At 37.4% G+C, this 23,977-nt stretch overlaps 1 protein-coding gene across 5 annotated transcripts in view; it reads right to left on the bottom strand.

Moving 5' to 3' along the window:
* The window catches only part of SLC38A9 (solute carrier family 38 member 9), an 81,086-nt gene extending 61,471 nt beyond the window's left edge, over window positions 1-19,615 (bottom strand). Inside the window, exons 1-2 of one of the 5 annotated variants that reach the window (XM_032850435.1) lie at window positions 19,379-19,615; window positions 5,065-5,214 (exon numbers count right to left, since the gene is read on the bottom strand). In XM_032850435.1, the coding sequence (XP_032706326.1) occupies window positions 5,065-5,171 (107 nt within the window). In that variant the 5' untranslated portion in view covers window positions 5,172-5,214; window positions 19,379-19,615. Of the gene's footprint in view, window positions 1-2,763; window positions 3,426-5,064; window positions 5,215-18,473; window positions 18,494-19,378 lie in introns of those variants that run through there. The other 4 variants (XM_032850443.1, XM_032850468.1, XM_032850452.1 and 1 more) reach the window with 4 other exon arrangements.
* Window positions 19,616-23,977: the final 4,362 nt, after the last annotated feature.

Here is a 23,977-nt window from a genome sequence, read left to right as displayed (position 1 = left end):
CAGATGCACACATATGCATGTAAGCATTTAGCAAAAAAGGGTTCCACTGTGGAAAAGTAACATGGGGATGGAAACGTGGAGAAGAAGGAGAAAAGTAGACAGGAGAGGGAAGAGAATAGAAGAAAAATAAGGAAGAGATGGAGGGTATAGAAGTAGCGCTGCATCAGCAAGTGGGCCATCCTTGTCACTGATATATTGTCAAGACCCTAGTCCCATCTACTTAACATGGATGGCACATTCTCAAAATATAATTTATGCAGTAAATCAGCAGCCCTGGGAAAACTACTTTTCTATCTCTTGTTATACATCTCCATAATCCCTATCTGTGGAACTACCAAGCTTCAGTAACCGCTTCCAATTATTACTATTGGGCCCAGATCTACCCTTACAAATTAATAAACTCCTCACTTTGCTTTGTTATTCCTTCTCTCTCCCAGCACCACAAGTATCCAAAAGAGTCAATTCAGGCTGCTATTCAGGGGTAGTATTATTGCCAAAGGAAACAGAAAGAGGCCAGCTGACATATGTGCAGACTAGTAGACATTCTAAAAAAAACAGGGGCCATGACACAGTGTGTTTGAAGGTACCAGGAATGCTGCTTATTTTCAATATCTACCTCTGTCCCACTGACTTACCAGAGTTCTTGCAATATTGTCAATTACCAAAACAAAACAAAACAAAAACCCCTAACTTTTAGGTCAGGCTTTTACATTTCCAGGATTCTCCATATTAAAATGCAAATAGCTATGGAAAGGTAATAAACTAGGTCTCTGACACCTAAGACTGTTTTCCATCAAAACACCAAACAGACAACAGATCCCTACAAGAATAGGACAGATAAGAACAATGCTGAGTGAAATAAGTCAAGCAGAGAGAGCCAATTCTCATAAGGTTTCACTTATTTGTGGAGCATAACAAATAACATGGAGGACATGGGGAGATGGAGAGGAGAAGGGAGTTGAGGGAAATTGGAAGGAAAGGTGAACCATGAGAGACTATGGACACTGAAAAACAACCTGAGGGTTTTGAAGGGGCGGGGGGGTGTGAGGTTGGGGGAACCACGTATTGCATGGAGCACTGGGTGTGGTGCAAAAACAACGAATACTGTTACGCTGAAAAGAAATTTAAAAAAAAAAAAAAAGAAAACAGTTGATGAGAAAAAAAAAAAAAAGAACTAGTGAAAAAGGGGTGACAAAAAGTATGATTTACCAAGCATTGCCTAAGAGGAAACTGCTGGGTCAATTATTGCTCTGGGGGAACACTGGGATACAAAAGGAGCATGAAAGCCCTATACCCTAGGAAAAATGGAAAAGGAAATGTTGATAGAAGAGAACTGAAAAAGGGGAGCTCAAAAACAAAATAACCACTTCATAATCTGGTTTTAGACTGGCTGGAATGTTCAACTCCCAAGGGGCATAATCCCAGAGCAGCATCACAGTATGAAGCAATTCTGAATACCAACTATATCCTTGGTTACCAGAAAGTCTGGGAAAAGCAGGAAGACAATCTCTTGGACCAGTGATTGCCAATGGAATATATCACATACAATACAGGAGATTTCTAAACCTTTCTGTCCCTCCACGCACATTCCTAACTCCACCCCAAGCCAGGTGAAAAACTGAGAGGGAGAAGAGGTATGTAGAGAGAAGTATACACGTATACTTTGCAGAAGTTCCTCAAAAGATCCAAATGGTTATGACATGTATTCCTATTCTACAGTGACAAGCTTCATCCTCCACGAGTCTAATTAGACCCCAGTTCCACCAATGTCATAAGCAGATCCAGCACACTATCAGCTCAAAGGAGTTCTTAAAATTGTTACATTTGAACTGATAGATGATTTTGATTGCCACCTAGTGGAAGAGAGAAAATTAATCACAAGCTAAACTGAGGAAAAGCAAATTAAAAGTATCAAATGTTGTTTTCTATTCTCTGATGGCCAAACACAGTTTCCCAAAGTGTGGTTACATGTAAGATGATTTTTAGGTAGCACAAAGACCAATGCTATTTTAACTACTTGATATTTATCATAATGCATATTAGAATAATGATGAAACTCATCATTTCATAAACCTATGAAGATGAGGCTAAAAGCCTAATTTTAAGAAGTAAGTAGATTTTAAAATATATCTACATAATAATATTACACAAGTAATATTATAATGGGATATCACCAAAGTTATATGGTAACTCCAAAATGATCAGTGTTAGAAATAGTTGTCTAAGCTGGTTCTTCTCTTTTTTTCTTTTCTTTTTTTAAGATTATTTATTTATTTGACAGAGAGAGAGAGAGAAATCACAAGTAGGCAGAGAGGCAGGCAGAGCGAGAGAGGAGGAAGGAAGCAGGCTCCCTGCCAGGCAGAGTCCAACTAGGGACTCGATCCCAGGACCCTGAGATCATGACCTGAGCTGAAGGCAGAGGCTCAACCACTGAGCCACCCAGGCACCCCTAGTTCCTGTTTTCTTAAGCAGAAATTATTTCACAAGCAAATTAGCATTCAATACTGCAAAGTGCCTATAAATATTTGCCTTCTTTTTTCTTTTTTTTTTTTTTAAGATTTTATTTATTTATTTGTCAGAGAGAGAGAGATAAGATCACAAGCAGGCAGAGAGGCAGGGGGAAGCAGGCTCCCCAATGAGCAGAGAGCCCAATGCGGGGCTCAATCCCAGGACCCTGAGATCATGACCTGAGCCAAAGGCAGAGGCTTAACCCACTGAGCCACCCAGGCACCCCAATATTTGCCTTCCTTAAAACATGCTTACCCAGGTAGTGATCTCATGATTGTCAATAGTTGATCCCTTCTCATTTTGACGAGTTCCATTATAGAAAATATATTTCCATTTAATCTACCTGGTTAAACAGATTCTCAGGGAACTGTCCAAACTCCTGCCAATTGGAATGCACTTTAATGACCTATATTCTATTGTCACAGTGGTCAATTATTTATCATAGAATTTAGATGTTTCAAGAAAATCCTGAGTATTCAATCAGCATTCATAAATTTTTGTACTCACTTGATGTTGGAATACACAAGTGAAAATTTTAAGATTCATTTCATTATCTTCTGTGGTGGCCACTATGTAAATGACAACGATACATTTCTTTATGACAAATTTCACATTGCCATCTCTAGCTTCAATCCTCCTTTATCTCTTGGATTGGAACCTACTGCCTCTGTTAACAAGATTAAGATTCTGTGGCCAAGAACTCTTAAGGTAGTTGAATCGTTGGGTATTTACCCAACAGCATCTGTACTCAAGCACTGTTTCTCTCTGAGGAGGCAACCACTCTTAAAATTTACTACTTGTTCTTCCAGAATCATTTATACATATTGTAGCATACCCAGTTTTAGAGTTTATTTTTACCCAAATGATGGTACACTACACTGTTGTGTACTTTTTCTGATTTAACAAAACAAGCTGAAGACTTGTTTCTTTTTGATATGTAATAAAGCCACTTCCTTCGTTTTAATGGGTGAAAAATATTCCATTATATCAATGTGCCAAAATTTATTTATGTAGTCCTCTAAGAAAAGACATTCTGGTTGTTTTAAATCTTTTACTATTTAAAAAAAATACTGCATTAAATAATCTTGTACATATATTATTTGATATTGTGAGTTAATGCTTAGAAGTGAAACTGCTGGGCCATATAAACTTTGGAATTGGCTGCTGGCATTTTGGGGGGTTGAGGGAGACATTAAATTTATGGACTAAAATTTAAAGAGCATTAAGACTATATTTTAGAGTCCTTCCACTGACCGCAAAATATGCCTTTTCCTTATATGTCATATTTTACCAATTCTTAAACATTTAAAAAATATGGACATATCTCATAATCCAGAACATCTTTTAATCACTATCAGCCAGGTGGTTGTCATAAAGGTAATTATTCCTGGTGGTACGACAGTTAATTGTAAATGAGCGGTACACTGTAAATTATAGGTAAATTATAAATGACTGGTCATTTCAGTCATCAAACCATTTAAGGACCATTTGAGAAGAAATATAAGCCATATTATTGTCAGAAAACCTGTGACACCTTCTGGTAAGATCAGGAAAGTGCAAGCATCCAAACTAAAGAAAGTGCCATTGATTTGAAAGAAAATTCTCTTAACAAGTACTACATTATTACATTCTTAATGATATAAAGGACAACAGGGTGTTGGAGGGGAAACAAAAAACAATTTTGATGACACCAAGTTAGAAAACTGATTGCAAAGGATCATATTCTAAATGTGAAGTATCAGTAAGTAATATCTTAACTGAAATATTTTGTTTTTATTTTTATAATTGCATAAGAGATAGACGATAAAATACCAAATAAGCTCAAGGGTTCTTTCAATAAGTTAAAAAAAAATCTCTAAGTCCTAAGAGATTACTTCATAGGAGTACTGGTAGCAGTTCATCTTTGTGTTAAATTACAAAAAGAAAGAACAGTTCAACTCACAGTCAGCATCTCATATATGGAAAAACACTCTAAATCTTATTTTGAAGTTTCTCTCATGTAGATTTGCACACTGTTAGGCTACTCTTACTTTTTCTTTTCTCCCATTACACCTTATTACTGGAATACTACTTATTTTTGTTTATTTTATGAACAGCCACTTTACTGAATTCTCTATTTATAATTTCTTAATGGATTCTTTCAGGTTTTCTAGGTATGCAATGAAATAAATTTTAAACTCAAATTATCTTAAACTATTTGCTGGAATTTAAGCTCTGTGAAAGTTAGGATTATGTATTAATTTTACTGTTTTATCCCCCGTACCTAGTATATTACCTTGCAGAAAGCAGATAATCAATATATATTTGTTAAATGAATTACATAAATGCATCTTACTTTGTAAAATTTAAGCCAACCCCTTCTACAACACAAATGGTGAGCTTAAATATAAAAGATTAAAGTGTATTCGTATTTTTTCCCTTCCACATACAAACATATAGATGCTGTTAAGTAACTGGATATTTTATATTCAAAGCTATATGTATTTGGCTACATAGTTCTAGTCTAATAATTAAAAACTCTGGCTATGAAATAAATGTTTTATTTTAATCACTTACCTTTTGGATCTTAGATCTGATGAATCAAACTGGATATTCATAGGTCCAGGATTTATTATTTCATGATTGACCTCCGGTATGAGAAGATGCCTAGAATCACTATCCATATCTGCCACTTTTCTTAGCCTCTAAACACTGATGAAGTAAGTCCTATATAAATAAGAAAGAATAAAAACTATAAAACTTAATTAAAATTATTTTACTACTAACAAGTAATACATTTGCAAGCATAAGATATTGGAAAAATATAGGAGTTTGCTAATGATATCTTAATGAGGTATATGCCTGGAAATCTTTTATCAGAAATTAGCTAAGCTGAATTGGAGTTACTGTTTATTTTTCAGCTTACTAAAAAATAAGTGGGGCAATTGCCCCAATATGTTTCTGGTAGCAAAACAGATTAGGCTATTTGGACCCATTTTCCTGTAGAAAACAACTATAAAAATATTGGGTAAAATACAGAAAACATCTTTTGAAAAGCATCAAAAATAATGATGGTAATCAGGCAATTAGTAGGTACAGTTAAGGAACCTAGTGAGGTACACAGCTCGAGAAACTGCTTCTGCCCACAGAGTATTTGTTGTACCAGGAGAAAATGGGACCGAGGTTTTCAAGGCCTTGTGAAGTACTAGGAAAATAGGAGATAAAACCTGGGACTCACCCAAAGTAAGGAATGATGTAATAAGAAATCATGCCCTTTCCCTTCTCCCAGTAACACAGTGGGGAGTACAAAGATCTTTACCATTGCACTGGGAATTAACAAGCAGTAGAAGTGCCTCACTCCCTCACAAGGGAACTACAAACAAGATTTCTTGACTATGCCCACAGGCAGCGTGTGTGTGCACACACGTGCTCGCAGGCATGCATCTGTGGAGGAGGAAGTATTCCATACAACAAACTGTGCTTCATGTGGATTTGCAGGAGGTCAAAGAATACTTAAAGCCAGGAATATAACTTAAGGTTAAATTGCTTGGTAGGACTTCTAGGTAACTGCTAGAAACAAATATAAATCTTTTCTGTGAGGACACACCTTGATCCCATGCCTCAAAGAAGACCTGCTAACAATCTTCCAAGGACACTGAATAGTACACAGTAAAAAATAATCTAGCATGCAAAGAAATAAAATGCTTTTAGTGAGAACCAGATAGATTCATAAGGCCTTCAACTATAGGAATTATCAAAATAATACTAGAAAACAATTATGCTTCCCATCTTTAAATAAAAAACAAAGTGGATATATACACAATGGAATACTATTCAGCCAAAAAAATATGAAATCTTGCCATCTGCAGCAACATAGTTGGATCTAGAGAGGGTAATACTAAGCAAAATAAGCCAGTCAGAGAAAGACCAATCTATATGGTACATTCACAGGTACAATTTGGGAACAAAACAGCAAACAAAAGAGACAGACCAAACAACAACTTCTTAACTACAGAAAACAAACAGATGGTTAGTAGAGGGGAGGTTTGTGGAGTGGATGGGTGAAATAGGTGATGGGGATTAAGGAGTGTGTTTATCTTAATGGGCACTGAGTAGTATATGGAACTGCTGAATCACTGTATCGTACATTGAAACTAATAAAACACTGAATGTTAACTATACTGAAATTAAAACAAAAAAGTAAAACAAACAACAAAAGAAAATTTTAAGCACAATGTACTTAAAGAAGCTAAATTCACAGAAGCTAAATTCAAGAGGGTTTCGGGGCTCAGTTGGTTAAGTGTCTGCCTTTGGCTCAGGTCGTGATCTGGGGGTCCTCTGGGATTGAACCCTACATCAGGCTCCCTGCTCAGCGGGAAGCCTGCTTCTCCCTCTCCTTCTGCTTTTGCTCCCCACTTGTGCACATTCTCTCTCTCTCTCAAATAAATAAATAAATAAAATCTTAAACAAAAAAGAGGGTTTTTTCCTTCTATTATCAACTTGTTATAAAGAATTTTTGATTTGGGGAGGCTGGGTGGCTCAGTCAGTTAAGCATCTGCCTTCAGCTCAGGCCATGATTCTGGGATCCTGGGATTGAGCCCTACATCAGGCTCCCTGCTCAGCAAGGAGTCTGTTTGTCCCTCTCCCTCTGCCCCTCCCCACTGCTCATGCTCTCTTTCTCTCTCCCCTTCTCAAATAAATAAATCTTAAAAAAAAAAAAAAAAGAAGTTTTGACTTAATGGTGTGCTGGGTAGTTCAGTTGATTAAGTGACCAACTCTTGATTTGGACCCAGGTCATGACCTCAGGATCCTGGGATTGAGCCCTGCATCAGGGCTCTCAGCAAGGAGTCTACTTGAGGGTTCTCTCTCCCTCTGCCCCTCCCACAGCTCACATGTTCTCTTACTCTCTCTCAAAAATAAATAAATAAATCTTTAAAAAGATTTTAAAAGATTACATTAATATCTCACTTTGCATGGGACGCCTGGGTGGCTCAGTTGGTTAAGCAGCTGCCTTCGGCTCCATGATCCCAGCATCCTGGGATCGAGTCCCACATCGGGCTCCTTGCTTGGCGGGGAGCCTGCTTCTCCCTCTGCCTCTGTCTGCCTGTGCTCTCTCTCTCTCTCTCTGACAAATAAATAAATAAATAAATAAAAATATCTCACTTTGCATATAAAAAGCTCATTCCACCAGCTTAGTTTACAACCTCAAATCTAATTCCCAGTACACATTGCAATAAATGTATTCTGTAAAACCAAGGATTACCAAAAAGTAACTCAGCATGTTTGACAAGAACCAGAATGAATTTTAACCCCCTCCAATAATAAAACAACCAAAATTTAAAACGTGATGGATGGGTTTTAAAGTTCAAAACTGATGAACTAGAATGTATAGTTATATTTTAAAATATATAGAATATATAAAATACATAATAAATATATATTTAGTAATATTATAAAATATATAGATACATTCTATATATAGATATATGAATATATAGAACAATACTAGAAACTATCTAGAACAGCAGAGAAAGAGAAAAAAAGTAAATGTGGAAGACAAGTTAAGAGACATGGGAGATAGAAAAAGAAGGTCTAACGTGCATGTAATTGGAGAACCACAGAGAGGAGATAGCAGAGGTAACATCTGGAGAGAGTGGCTGAGAATTTTCCACAATTCATAAAAGATAACAATCCACAAATTCAAGAAGTTTAATTATTTCCAACCAGAATTAATAATATTATCATAGAGTAGAAAAAAGGAATTAAAATTCCAGACCAAAGGGAAAAAAAGTCAAGTGAAGTTCTTGGAATTAGTGTTCTGAGGTCCTTATACTGTACAGATCAACATTATATTTGAAACAATGCATGTTATAATTTTAAAGGTAACTATTAACATAACAGAAAATAGTATGTAACTTAAAATCACTATAGTAGAGCAGGAAAAGGAGAAAAACATTAAAAAGGGAGGAAAAATAGAAAGCATAAAATAGTAAGATCCTTCCATTCTTTCCTGAAACCATGCTATCTTTCCCATGACTACACAGAAAGTGCTCATTAGATTACTAATGACCAAGAGCCAATTGTTGTTATTTTTCAGTATTTAATTTACTCGCTCCATCAGAAATAAGTGTCATATATATATTTCCTTCTTAATAAACTAGATTCACTAGGGCTCCAAGTTTTCTCTATACCTTACTGGTCTCTCCTCTTTTGTCTCATTTACTGTTTACTTCTTGTGTCCCAGAATTCTTAAAATTGTAGTCTCAAGGTTCATTGTTGGTTCCCTTCTCTATCTACCCTCAATTTGTGGATAATATTATCTAATCTCATGGTTTTAGTAACACACCTGCATTGTATAATACAGCAGCCACCAGTCACCCATACCTATATATATATTAATTAAAATTAAATTTTAAAACAAATTCAACACCTGGGTCACACTAACTACATTTGAAGTGCTCAGTAGCCATATGCACCTAGTGGTTACCATATTGCACAGTGTAAAAATTAAACATTTCCATCATAACAGAAAGTTCTGTTGATCTAGACAATGACAACTTCCACAGTAACATTTCTAGCCAACATTTCTCTCCTGGATTTAACATTTGCATATCCAACTGCCTACTTAACATCTTTTTTTTTTTTTTTTAAGATTTTGTTTATTTATTTAGAAACAGCGTGCAAACAGGGGGAGGAGGAGAGGGAGAGAGAGAGAATCCTAGGCAAAGTCCCTGCTGAGCTTAGAGCCCAATGTGGAGCTCGATCTCATGACCCTGAGATCATGACCTGAGGCAAAATCAAGAGTTGGATGCTCAACCGACTAAGCTACCCAGGTGCTCCCATCTTTTTTTTATTAATACAACTGACATATAACATTGCATTAGTTTTAGATGAACAATATAATTATTTGATACATATATATATTCTTCTTAACATTTTTATTTGGATATAACAGGCAACCAACATATCAAAACTGAACTTTTAATTTTTTCTCCAAAAAAGTATCTTACTGATTGTTTTCCTGATTTCAGTTGCTGGTATCACCATCCTTCTAGTTACTCAGGCCAAAATCCTCAGAAGTATTCATGACTTCTTTTTCTCATTCTACATTCTACACTCAATCCATTAGGAAAATAGTCTTGGCTTTCTCTTCAAGTATATCCTGGGTCTGGAAATCATCATTTGTTATCAAGAGTTCTACAACAGTTTTCTGATGGAGTTCCCTGCTTCTACCCTTTTGCCCTTACTGTCTACTCTGTACACAGCAGGTAGAGTTGTAGAGAGGTATAGAGAAGGATTTGATCTCACCCAGTTGGTTTTTATCACCGGGGAAAGTGCTATTAGACCCAGTGGGTAGAGACTAGGGATGTTGCTAAATATCCTACAATGAACAAAACAGCTTCCTACAACAAAGAATTATTCAGTCCAAAATGTCAATAGTTCTGAGGTTGAGAAACCCTGCTCTACACAGGTAAAGTAAGAGGTTGTGAAAGGAACGGACAGGAGAGGATCTTAAATGGTGATGGCAATATTGCATTTTTCAACTTGATTCTGCTTATATGGCCATTTACTTTATTATTATATATTTGTTTTATGCACTTAAAAAAAAAGATTTTATTTATTTATTTGACAGAGAGAGAGAGAGCGCAAGTAGAGTGGCAGACAGAGGGAGAGGGAGAAGCAGGCTCTCTGCTGAGCAGGGAGACCGATGCAGGACTTGATCCCAGGATGATCCGAGTGGGAGGCAGCCGCTTAACCGACTGACCCATCCAGGTGCCCCTTTATGCACTTTTCTAAATGGATGTTGTATTTCAGAAATAAGCAGACACACACAAAAAAAGCAAACTCCATAAAGTGAAATAAATAGGTTTTAACATTTAAGGCAAGTGCTTTACTTTTATTCTTCAACTCTAAGTTACGATGACTATCCTCATTTTATAAATAAGGATACAAGGCACAGAGAAGTTAACTGATTACAAAGTTAGTAAGTGGGAGAGTTAGAATTCAAACCCAGGCAGTCTAAGCTCAGAGCCTGTATTCTTTGCCATTATGCTGTGCTTCTTTCCTGTTCTTTGCCCTTTGTCTCTGTTATTTTTCACCTTCTGTTTCTTATTGCCAAACTACTTAAAACAAGTATGGTTTTATTGGTGCTGTATTTGTTTAACGGAGTCTTAAGTCTGCCTTTGGTATTTTTCTAAAAATAGCATTTAGAACACAGTAGAAAGAAAACACTTTGAGTCAGCAATGCTTACCTGCCACTCACTACTTATGTAATTGAAGATTAACCACTTAACCTTCATGAATCTATTTTCCTAACTGTGAAACTGAAACAATAGCATCCACCCCACTGGTGTGGTTGAAAATTAAATGAAATGATGCATGTTATACTTAGTACTTTGTAACAAGAAAATAAATGTTCAAACCCACTATTATTCCTCTCAGAAAACAAATGAGAAGACTTCTTGTTGGTTGGTTGGTTTGTTTGTTTTTTTAAACATATGCAGCCTCTTGAGATTAACCTCTTCAAGTGAAAAATTCTGCAGTAATGAGGTAAGAGGTAGGCAAAAGTCAAAAGTCAAAAAAGTCACTATTAAGTGACATAGATGTTGGTAACATATTCTATTCCCAGAATATGTGCGTTTTCTTTCCTCTGTCATTCCTTTCCATTTCCCTCTTCTGTTTTCCCGCCCAGCATTTAAGCCAAAGGTCTCATTAACTTACTAGTCTCACTAGAAACAAATAATGTTAAAGAAGTACCTTATGTAATAGTGATTTTTCAAAAAAAGTGAAGTCAAAATCCTACCATCTCCAGTCCTGATGGGCTTTATTTCAGTGTCGTTTTATAGAGCACACAAGCAAAAATGATTATGTATTTTAAGATGAGACAACTAAAATACTGAGTAATGGCAAACCCTGAACAATATATTCATTCAACAACTTCTCACCAAGCCTCTACAATGTACTGAAGTACTGAGAAAAAAATATTTTTTTAACTTGTGGTTCCCAACCTTAATAAACTTTAAAAATATTATTATTTAAGAAGGCTAGAAGTCAGGTAACTTGTTCTAAATCACTTAAATAATAAAACCTAGTAGGATGTTAATTACCCATTTTGATTTTCAGTTCATGATTTTACTTTTAATTAAAGCCTACACCATTGCTGGTCCTAGCCCCTAAATTAACTTTCTAATAGAGCAGTGCAAAATTTATTTTTTTACGGTAAAAAGTTTACTCAACTGTTTAAAACAGAGATTCACAAAATGCATTGTACATATTTAGATGTGAAGCATCAGAAATGATCCTGAATATAAAGGGTACATTATTCAAAGGTAATTGTTATTAATCTTCCATTAAGATGGAAGAAACTGAGGCAAGGTTAAGTAATTTCACAAAAATAGAGTTAGCTGAGAAGCAGAAACACAAACTTGATCTTTCAGTTCCTTCCTCCTTCTACATAATAAAACTAATTAATAATTCAGTTGACTTATTTGGTCTTAAACTTTAAAACTGAAAAGCAGTATTTTTCAAGATTACTTTGAACCACTAATTACAAAACTAGTATTGATAGTCCTATTAAACTTCCTTAATTTAAAACTGTCAATGACTACTTAACCGGAAAAAATTGCTTCCTGGGTATAAAGAGTGAAAATATTCTAAATAAAATACCAACAAAAAATACATTTTAAATTAAGGTGGACATAGCACAGGAATTAAAAACTTAGAAAATAAAGATACTGCAGAGAAGTTATTCTGTGTATTGGTTTGATATGATTTAAAATCTACTTGTTTACAACCTAAGTGAATCATTTTAATCTGTTTATGACAAAGCAAAAAAAAAGTTGTTTTAGGAGAAAAGATGTTTAAAGAAAAGTTGTTTTGATATAAGAACAAAGTAAGCTGTGCTAGGATGTTATTTCATCTGTTTTCATGGATAAGAACTCAGGAGCTTATTTGCTTATCAATAAAAACATAGGAAGAAGCAACTATGGCAAAGGGATATCTGTACTATAAATAGTGAGTTTGGGAGGACTATCAGAGTGTTGGGTATGGGCAAGGTGACTCTAGTGATCTAAAATAGCTCTCTAAAGACCTGGGGGCAATTAGATCCTGCTGAAGCAAAGGATACTTTTATCTGCAGTGGTAAAAGCCATGCAGCAGCCCAGAAGATCATCTTGCCCATCAACAGGGACAATGACCACCCCTAGCAAATGCTCTAACAACAGGAGACTTCTACTTTCTGCAGGAAGCTGGACATTCGCTCTGGTTGGCTCAGCTGTCTTTCCCAAGTATCAACTCCAAAAAGGTACACCTTAAATAAATTTGGAATTATTCCTTTCATCTCCTCTTGTCTTGAATGAGAGTATAATTAATTTATCACCAATTTGGAGTATTTCTTTATTGGCTTATCAAGAGGCATCATTCTGGGACGCCTGGGTGGCTCAGTTGGTTAAGCAGCTGCCTTCGGCTCAGGTCATGATCCCAGCGTCCTGGGATCGAGTCCCACATCAGGCTCCTTGCTCATCAGGGAGCCTGCTTCTCCCTCTGCCTCTGCCTGCCATTCTGTCTGCCTGTGCTCTCTCTCTCTCTCTGGCAAATAAATAAATAAAATCTTAAAAAAAAAAAAAAATTTAAAAAAAAAAAAAAAAAAAAAAGAGGCATCATTCTGTATACTACTGGCTTGTGAAATTCCCACAATGAACCTCTGTTAAATAAACCATTGGCAAATACAATCTCAGTCTCAGCATTAACTTGCCTTCTGAAAAAAACCAAGTTACTAGCTTTACAGAATTTTTAAAACATTCTCTCAGTTTTAAAAATTAAATATTTTAGGAATTGAAAAGATGACTGTCAGCCAGTATCCTTTCATCAAAAAGAATAACACAAGAACTGCGGGGCTATTCATTCAATAAAATCTAATGCACATAAAAACTTTTCTAAAAGCCCATAAATTCATTTGTACAAACATTTAGAAGCATGCCAGGTACTGTTAAATTCTGTATAGAAGTTTGCTATCATTTCTGTACTTAATAAAACTAAATTTAATGAAGTCATAATAGAATTGCTAAGAAATACTAGAGAAAAATTTAAATTTTGACTGGGAGATAAAACCTTATTGCTCCTCAATCTCTAAAAACTGATAAAATCATCTTCAGAAAGTATTGCCAGGGTATTCCTTCATTTGAATTATATACAATGCTTAATTTGGGGCATGGCCTATACTGGTTCATCAAGTAGAGTGTGGTAGTTGAAAGCTCATGTGTCAGACTGTCTGGGTTTGAATGCTGGCTCTGCTATTTTCTATGTGACTTTGTTCAACTGATTTAAACTCCCTAAGACTCACTGGTTCAGGGCATAATAAAAGTACTAGTCTTATACAGTTTGAGATTTGAGATAATGTACATAATGTGCCTTCACTCACAGTGAGTGTTCAACAAACACAGCTATCATTTTATTATGAGTTTGGCTCTTTAAAGTAGTTAGCAAAATTATGTGTTGGCTTAACTTAGTGGTATGAATAAAATCAGCTGATGTATCTATACGCCTTTAGTATAAAGTGAGTAAACTCGGTGAGGTAAGAAAGATAAAGAAGTTGAGCTTCAAAGTATTACTGAACTGTCACAAAAAGAAAAGACCTAAAGGGACGAAGTCATTTCTGAAGAAGAAAACTGGATGTCACTTTGGAGAAAAACTCAGGGAAAAAGAAAAATCAATAAATAAGTAGTGGGAGTTGGGACTAACATTTATTTACTGAACACCTATTCCTGGCCTAAGTTTTTACATGTTATTTAATTGCAACTAATCTTAGAATTTGGAAAAAAGGTATTACCTTCAAATTATAAAAAAAGAAACTGAAACTCATAAGTAACTTGTCCTATATCATTTGGCTAATAAAGCCACAGCTGGGATGGAAACCAGGTTACTTAGGTCCCAAATGTTACTTCCAGTTTACTGTGATGTCTGCCCAGACTTCCGTTTTTAACCAATACACTCTGCAATACTGGTTCCTATACTAAACCGAGAATGCGACTGAGTTTAGGAAGAGAGGATACTTTTAACTTCTGGAAATCAATACTTTTGCTAAAATTAAATATTAGAAAACCCAGAATAAGAAAAATCTGGAAAGGTCCTGAGATTTCAGTCAGTCTTACCAAAAAATGATAATCAAAGTTAGGGAAAATGTGAGGGGTGTTCAGTATTTGACATAAAGTTTCCAGTTTAATCACATATGTGTGTTTGTTCTGAGCAAATCTAAAATGTTGTGGTGTTGTCAGATTAGCTCTTTATTCCAAACAAGCAAGAACAATGATATTATCTCAGTGATCTAAATAAGCCTTAAATGAGTCCAAACCCTACAATGCCTTTCCAGGATTTAATAATATTCAAGTAAATACAAAGAATTGTAAGAAAATTGGTAATTTTCAGTTGCCTCAATTAGTCAAATAGCTTGACTTCAAATACCCCAAAAATGCTATTTCAAAGGAAATGTAACGCCTTTTGGAAGTCTTGATGAGTACAACTTCAAGATATTCTCAAGTTTGATGAATTTAAGAGGCAAATTAGAGGTCCAGAGCTAATGCTACATAGATAATAACACAAAATAGCACCATCAATAATTAACTATAATGTTAAATACTCCTGTACCATTAATTTGCCACAGACAACACTGATAAAGGGATCTAAACATACAAGATGACATAAACAGATAAATTCACTTTTAATGGCTCAAACCTGAGGTTTTTAAAAAATTTTTTGTATTTTAAAGATTTTATTTATTTGAGAGAGAGAGAGAGAATGAGAGAGGGAACACAAGCATGGGGAGTGGAAGAGGGAGAAGCAGGCTTCCCCTTGAGCAGGGATCCTAATGTAAGACTCAATCCCAGAACCCTGGGATCATGACCTGAGACAAAGGCAGCTGCTTAATGACTAAGCCACCCAGGCACCCCAGCCCTCTGAGTTTTAAAACAAAGTCTTAGAGCAAGACTATTAATGTCAAAGCTAAGTCATTTAATAATATATCCCACTTACTTTAAAATTGGTTCAGTATGGAGTCTCAAAAGGAAAATAACAGTTTACTGAACTGCTTGCTGATATCTGCACTGAAAAATACTTTTCTACATAAAAAGGACATAGCCACCAAAGAAAGTTCATTTGACATAAATTCTTAAAAGATATTGACTGTAAGTTTTACTATTAGGCAAAGAAGACATCCAGATGGCCAACAGACACATGAAAAAGTGCTCCACATCAGTTGTCATCAGGGAAATAAAAATCAAAACCACAAAGAGATGCCACCTCACACCAGTCAGAATGGCTAAAATTAACAAGTCAGGAAACAACAGATGTTAGTGAGGATGCGGAGAAAGGGGAACCTTCCTACACTATTGCTGGGAATGCAAGCTGGTGCAGCCACTCTGGAAAACAGCATGGAGGTTCCTCAAAAAGTTGAAAATAGAGCTACCCTATGACTCAGAAATCGCACTACTGGATATTTATCCTAAAGATACAAATGTAGTGATCCGCAGGGGCATATGCACCTGAATGTTTATATCAGCAATCTCCACAATAGCCAAACTATGGAAAGAACCTAGATGTCCATCAACAGATGAATGGATAAAGAAGATATGGTATATATATACAATGGAATACTAGGTAGCCATTAAAAGAAATGAAATCTTGCCATTTGCAATGACGTGGATGGAACTAGAGGGTATTATGCTGAGTGAAATAAGTCAATCAGAGAAAGACAATTATCATATGATTTCTCTGATATGAGGAATTTGAGAGGCAGGACAAGGGGTTGTTGGGGGTAGAGAAGGAAAAAATGAAACAAGATGGGATCGGGATGGAGACAAACCATTAAGAGACTCTTAATCTCATGAAACAAACTGAGGGTTGCTAGAGGGTGGAGGGTTAGGGATAGGGTAGCTGGGTTATGGACGTTGGGGAAGGTATGTGCTATGGTGATTGCTATGAAATGTGTAAGCCTGATGATTCACAGACCTGTACCCTTGGGGCAAATAATACATTATATGTTAATAAAAATAATTTTTAAAAAAGGTATTGATTGTAAATATCAGTATATTTCAAAGGATGTCAGCTCTTTTCCACACTAGCCTCAGAAGTGTCCTTTCACAATTCTTTGCAAAAGCCAATCTACAGTGTCTAGCTAAGATGCTAGCTAGCATCCATCTGCAATAGGACCCATCAATTTTAGCCCAAATAAATGTAGAGTTGACCCCTGAATAAAGCAGAGGTTAGGGGCGCCAACCTCAACCTCCCCAACCCCACAGCTGAAAACGTACATATAACTTTCGACTCTCCCATAACTTTAATAATAGCCTACTTTTGACTGAAAGCCTTACTGATAGCATATGTAGTTGATTAACACATATTTTGTATGTTGTACGCATTATACACAGTATTCTTACACTAAAAGCTAGAGAAAGCAAAATGTTATTAAGAAAATCATAAGGAAAATACATTTACAGTACTATACTGTAAAAAATTCACATATAACTGGACCTCTGAAGCTCAAACTTGTGTTAAGGGTCAGTTGTATTACGGACCCAGCATACAAGTATTTATATGTTCTTTCTCAAAGACTGAAAATTAGTATTACCTCATACCTCTGCATATGGTAGAAGTTCAAATACTATATTTACATTCAGCTTAGCAGAGCAGGAGTTCACAAATTTTTTTCTGTAAAGGGCCAAATAATAAATATTTTCGACTTTGTGAGCCTTATCATCTCTGCAGCTACTCAACTCTGTATTTTATAATTTTTGTTAAAGATTTTATTTATTTATTTGACAGAGATCACAATTAGGCAGAGAGGCAGGCAGAGAGAGAGGAAGAAGCAAGCTCCCTGACAAGCAGAGAGCCTGATGTGGGGCTCGATCCCAGGACCCCAGGATCATGACCTGAGCCGAAGGCAGAGGCTTTAACCCATTGAGCCACCCAGGCACCCCTCAACTCTGTATTTTAGCACAGAAGACAATATATAAATGAGTGAGCATGGCAATGTTCCAATAAAACTTTTTAAAACTTTTTTCAATTTTTTAAAATACTTTTATTTATTTATTTGACAGAGAGAACACAAGCAGGGGTTAGAACAAAGTGAAAGGGAGAAGCAGGCTCCCTGCTGAGCAGGAAGGCTGAGGTGGGGCTCCCTGGGATCACAACCTCAGCAGAAGGCAGACACTTAGCTGACTGCCCCCCAATAAAACTTTATAAAAAATAAATGCATCTGGGGGCAGTGGTCATAGCAAATCTGGTCATAGTTTGGCCACTTCTGTACTATGCCAATATAAAAGCCAATGGAACCACAGCATATAAAAGGCAGCTTGGTGAAAGAAGTTATGCTATGTATACATGTTTTCATCTATAGAAGTCTGCAACTACTATAATGTCTGGTAATGAATTTATCTCAAACTCTTCCTTCTGAATCATTTAATGGTCAGCCAATAAGAGTTGTGAAGCTCAAATTCTGAGGAGACTGATAGAACATGCTTCCAAACTGATCAATAAATGCTTCAAAAGCTGTTAAATTTCACCGTACTGGAGGGCAATGTAGTCTAATAAAGAAATTACCAGCCAAAACAATGCAATGGGAACACTAAATGCTCTCCAGTTATGTTTATGCAGTAAAAAAGAATGCTGATGAAGGACTGAAATTTAAGTGTATTATAAAATGCAGGCCCAGTAGAAGTTTTTAATCTCCTAATTATTTTTTTAACTTTTATGCTCATATCTCCTTCTTAAAAAATACTATAAATTATTTTATTTTATAATTCAGGTGGGTATTCCCAACCTCCTATGCTGTTTACTCTTTACTGTAAATATGTAGGGTACTGTAAAATCACAATTAGCATGCTATTTTTATGACTCAGATATACAGCATTTAGGGTTGGGAGAAGCAATCTAAGGCTAAGTGTTCCCAGAGGGTAGGTGGGAAAGGAAAGGTCCCATGTTAATTTGCTACCAACCTTTTATATTACTATGAAGTTTGTAGAGATTTTTCTTTAAGTTAAGGCCGGGGTTTCTTTGACCTATTGAGAAATTTAAAAATTTGCCCTTCAGCGGCTGCCTATTATTTTGTATAGGTAAGCATTTAAAAAAAAAAAAAGAGTAACAGGTTAGAGTTTGCTGCTGTACTGATCTCAGCAATAGATTACGGCAGCGCTTCAGAGTCATGAAAATTAGGTTTTAGTCAAGTTGGCCATTAACTGGCTGGCTGGTCATGCGCGAGGTAGTTTCTCCAACTTGGTGGACCTTAGTTTCCTCATCAGTAAAGTGAAGATAATGTGTTTTACTAGCTATTCTCAAAGGCCTCTTCCAGCTCTAGTATTCTAAGACAGCTAAGATATAAAGTCACCTACTATCAAGATACCTGCTCTCACATTTGAGCCGGGGAAAAGAGAGGCGAGGACTTAATTCTTTCGGCCCCCCACCCATCTGTGGTCCTAGCCCCAGACACTAAAGTGTTCTCTCCCAGGATCTCCTTTCTCCAGCTCTTCCCTACTCAGGACAGAGAAGGCTCTCCCGTTCTCGCAATAATTCCAGTTCTCCTCCTTCTCACCCGGGTGTTTACCCATCATCACCCTCAGGCTCAAACACGCACCGACTCCCCATAGCCCCTTGAACTCTCTCTGCTCCCGCGGGAGTCACCAGAGCCGAGAGGAGCGCGCGTCGCCCCTCTGGAGTAGTCTCCTCAGTCCCCGACTTTGTCCTCACGGATCCCCTAATAAGCAACTGTTCCGACGCGTTTCACTAAAGAACTTCCCCGGCGACAGCCGGCTCCACAGCAAGCTCAGCGGTTCCCGCCGCTTCCCCTCTATCCCGTCCGCCCGTGCCGAGGGGTCATTTCGTAAGACCAGGAAACATGCCCTACCTGCTTCCGCCAAGCCCTCAGTTTCCGAGAAGTCGGAGACCCTTTCCCAAATCCTCTCAACTTGCTGTAGCAGGGTTTCTCCTCTCCTGAACAGGAAGAGGCAATGGCTTAAGCCGCGGGGGCCGGCGGGGGTTGGAGTTCTGAGCGCATTAAGTCCGCGGTCGCTGTCAAACCTCCCGCCCCTGGGGACTACAACTCCCAGAGGTCTCTGCGAGAGCCACCACGCCTCTCGCCGCAGAGCCGCGTTCTTCAGCTTTGGAAAGGTGGGGCGGTTCAGGTTCGCAAATCTCATCTCTGCTCAGTGATGTTTGGCGTTGTGTGAGATGCTTGCCTGACGACCAAAGTCGCCTAGAAGAAGAAATGCCATCTCTTGCAGTCCTTACACCTCCAGAGGTTACCTAGGAAGGGGTTGACGTGACATCTCCATCTAGAGCTGACCTCCCATTATCAGTCTCAGGCTCTTCTGGCTTGTGTTCTGTACTGTCGTCACGTGCCTGAATCCCACGACAGCGAGAGAAACTGGTTTGAAAAATGTTGAGTTGGCATTCTCACTCTTTTGGCTGGACACTTAATTTGTTGTTGTTGTTCTGTTTTTCTTTTTTTATTATTATTCTTTTAGTGCGTTGACAAATTCGTCCCTAGGCGAAAAGAGGGGCTTTGGGAGTATTTTAACCCATTCTTCACATCCCTAGTACTTTCAACCAAAGCCCCCGGGATTAACCTGTAATCTAAGTAAAATTAGTGTGCTTGTTGTAAAGTCAGCTCAATCAAAGTCCCTTGGGAAGCATATAGCAACACCTAAGGGCTTCTTATATAGGAAGCCAGTAGGTTGTTTTTTGTTTTTTTTTTTTTTTCCTTAAGAAAAACAACCAGAAGAAAACAAGAAATGCAATGGGCTAAGGAAACCAAATTAACGATTCCAAATTTAACAGCTAATATTGAGTGCCAAGCACTTTACATACAATACTTTAAGTCTCTACCATGATTGTAGAAGTGTGTATTATTCCCATTTTTCAAATAAGGAAATAGTCCTATAGAATTTAAGTAACTTCCCCAAGGCCAAACAAGAAGTAAGTTGCAGAAGAGTCAGACTTCCAACTGAGGTCTTATTTCAAAGCCGGAGTTCTCAAACACCATCAAACACTCCCTGTATTACTGAAGACTTGACAACAGACAGATGATACAATGAATATTGCCTTTATGACAGGTAAAATTTATTTTGCTAATGGTGTCCTTATTCCAAACTTTTTGCAGTTACTCTTTTACCTACCTTTAAATAAACCTTCTTGGGGCACTGACTGGCTCAGTGGGTTAAAGCCTCTGCTTTTGGCTCAGGTCATGATCCCAGGGTTCTGGAATCGAGCCCCACATTGGGCTCTCTGCTCAGTAGGGAGCCTGCTTCCCCCCCCAACCCTACCTGCCTCTCTGTCTACTTGTGATCTCTGTCAAATAAATAAATAAAATCTTTAAAAAAAATAAATAAGCGAACATTCTTTTGATGACTTCAGTGATAGAAAAATTTTCTTCTTTCTCTGCATTCCAGGTTGAGAAAATAATTTTAGGCAAGACCGAAAAGCACAGAATTGAATGGTATGGAGTGACATCAGTGAAAATGGTAAAGGAGGGAACTTCAAAACATTGCCTCCATAAAAGCAATGAATAAATTGGCAAAACTGCTGGAATCAACTTTTTTTTTTTTAATTCTGGCATGCAATAATAAGATGTAAAACAACCAGGGAACATTTAAGAAAAGAATGCTGAATTTTGACAGGAGAGCCCCCGTGATCATCTCCTACTCTCCAGGTTGGTAGCAGCCTTAAAGATAGTAGCTTATGTTCCTGATGTAGGTTGCTGGTATCGGAGAGAGCAATATGGACCTTATTCTCAAGAAATTTTAATTAAGCATTTTCACCTATCTGTTGGTTTCCTGAAGGTTTGGCTCCAGCGCTTGCCTTTATTTTGCCTGCCTTAGAATGTCCCCAGGGCTGAGGCAGCTTTCTAGGACTTAATGTGTTTGTAAAAAGCATTTAAAATGAACGTATTAGTCACTAAGTTTACTAAGTAGTTAGGTCCAAACAAATTAATATGCATTTATGACCTAACAACTTAGTAGGCACTTAAAAATATGTTGAATTGAAATTTTTAAAAATATTTTATTTATTTATTTGACAGAGAAATCACAAGTAGGCAGAGAGGCAGGCAGAGAGAGAGGAAGAGAAGCAGGCTCCCTGCCGAGCAGAGAGCCTGATGGCTTGATCCCATGACCCTGGGATCATGACCTGAGCTGAAGGCAGAGGCTTTAACCCACTGAGCCACCCAGGCGCCCCTGTTGAATTGAAATTGAATGAAAAATATTTTACTTCATTCTTAAGTAGCCCAGTTGTTTACTAATGGGAAGTGTACATCTATTGGGCACTTCTTAACTTCTCAAACCTTGAAGTCAGGTGGGATACCACTGCCCTTGTTTTGTGCTTCACACTGGATTTTGCACACTTTCTTGAGACCATAGCAACCACTGAAAACTCAACTTGGTGGATATGATGTTATCCAAAAGATTAACTTGATCTAATGTTGAAATTGTTAATTATCTCAATGTGGTAGTTCACATGGTATCTGACAGATGTTGCTGTGTTTTCCTCAAAAATTTAAAATACCCTGGGGCACCTGGGTGGTTTAGTAGTCTCTGAAGATCCAACTCTTGGTTTCTGCTCAGGTCCTGATCTCATAGCTCATGAGATCAAGCCCCACACCTGGGCTCCATGCTTAGCAGGAGTCAGCTTGGATATTCTCTCTGCCCCTTCTCCCGCTCATGTGCACTCTCTCTGTCTAAAATAAAGAAATAAATCTTAAAAAAAATACTGTACTCTGGGGGTCCCTGGGAGTTCCCTGTGGTACTCTCACAGTTTGGGGACTGCAGGTCACTACTCATGATTTCTACAACAAGGATTGTTAAACTATCTATAAAGGTCCCAATAGTAAGTATTCTGGGCTTTGTGGCCATATGGTCTCTGTCATCAATTACCTGATTATGTCTTTATGGCATAAAAGGAGTCAACATAAACAATATGTGAACAAGTGGAGTGGCTGTATTCTAATTTATTTATAGAAACATGTACTGGGCTGGATTTATCCCTAGGACATAGTTTTCTGACCCTCAGCTTAGAAGATGCAAAGTGGAGATTTTTGTGTATTAGTTGCAGTTTTCCTAAGGAGAAGAGTATTTTCTCAATGATTTGGTTACCCCAAGTTGAAATGTGTTTGAGAAATGTAGTAGAAACACTTGCATCTGGGCACCTGGGTGGCTCAGTCGGTCAAGCATCTGCCTTTGGCTCAGGTTGTGATCTCGGGGTCCTGGGTTGGGCTCCCTGTTCATTGGGGAGCCTGCTTTTCCCTACCCACTCATGCTCTTTCTCACTATCTCTCTCCCTGTCAAATAAATTATTGCTTTAAAATAAAATAGAACAGAATAATTTCAAGTTTACAAAAAAAGTTGCAAAGGTAGTGCAAAGAAATCCAATATATCCATTACTCAGTTATCAATTGTTACCATTTTGTCATATTCATCTTCCTCCCTCCTTCTGTTTCCTCACTTTCTCTCTCTCTCTCTCTCTCTGCATACATATTTTCCCCTAAACCATTTGAGATTAAATTGCACACCATATGCCTCTGCTTCTAAATTCTTTAGTGTATATTTCCCAAGAAAAGGGTTTTCACAGTATAATGGTCAAGACTAGACCTTTTAAAAATTGGTACAATGCTCTTATTTAATTTATAAGCCTATGGCAAATTTCACCAATTGTTTTAATAATGTCCTTTATGAGATGTTTTGTTCTGGGTCTTTTTTTCCTCATCCAAAACCCAACACAGGATTGGTCATGTATTACATTTAGTCTTCAAGTCTCCTTAGGCTCCTTTATTCTGGAATGGCTCCTGAAGACTTTCTTTTTCATGACATAGACATTTTTTTGTTTGGTTTTTAAAGATTTTATTTATTTAACTGAGAGACAGAGTGAGAGAGAGAAAGCATGAGATGGTGGAGGGTCAGAGGGAGAAGCAGACTCCCTGCTGAGCGGGAGCCCAGTGCAGAACTCCATCCTGGTACTTGATCCTGGGACTCTGGAATCATGACCTGACCGAAGATAGACACTTAACCAACTTAGCCACCCAGACGCCCATAACATTGATGTTTTTGAAGCATATAGGCCATTTAGTAAAATGTCCCACAATTTGAATTTACCTAATATTACCTTGTGATTAGATTCATTATGCATTTTTGGTAGGATTAATACGTAAGTCTTTCTCATGCATTTTATCATGAGGCACATGAAACTAAGATTCTAATATTAATTGCAAAATGGGAAGAGTGTTTCCCACACCATCAAATAATTCTTGACACCAACTGGTGTTCTACAATTTAACTCAATTCTAATACTATCTGCCTGGAGATAGTTCCAGATCCATAGGTTAAAGGCTCAGTCCTACATGAATTCCACCCCCAACCCACCCACTCAGACACCCCTTGAAAGTCCAGATTGTCCTTGCGCTTCTGACCAACTAGCTGTATACATCTGAGATTTTCATGAACCTCTCCTTGGGTTT

Source organism: Lontra canadensis, unplaced genomic scaffold (genome assembly GCF_010015895.1).
Source record: "Lontra canadensis isolate GAN:19392208 unplaced genomic scaffold, GSC_riverotter_1.0 scaffold4, whole genome shotgun sequence".
NCBI lineage: Eukaryota > Metazoa > Chordata > Mammalia > Carnivora > Mustelidae > Lontra > Lontra canadensis.
Note: the sequence above shows the minus strand (reverse complement) of the source record. Positions and strands in the feature narration are given on the sequence as shown.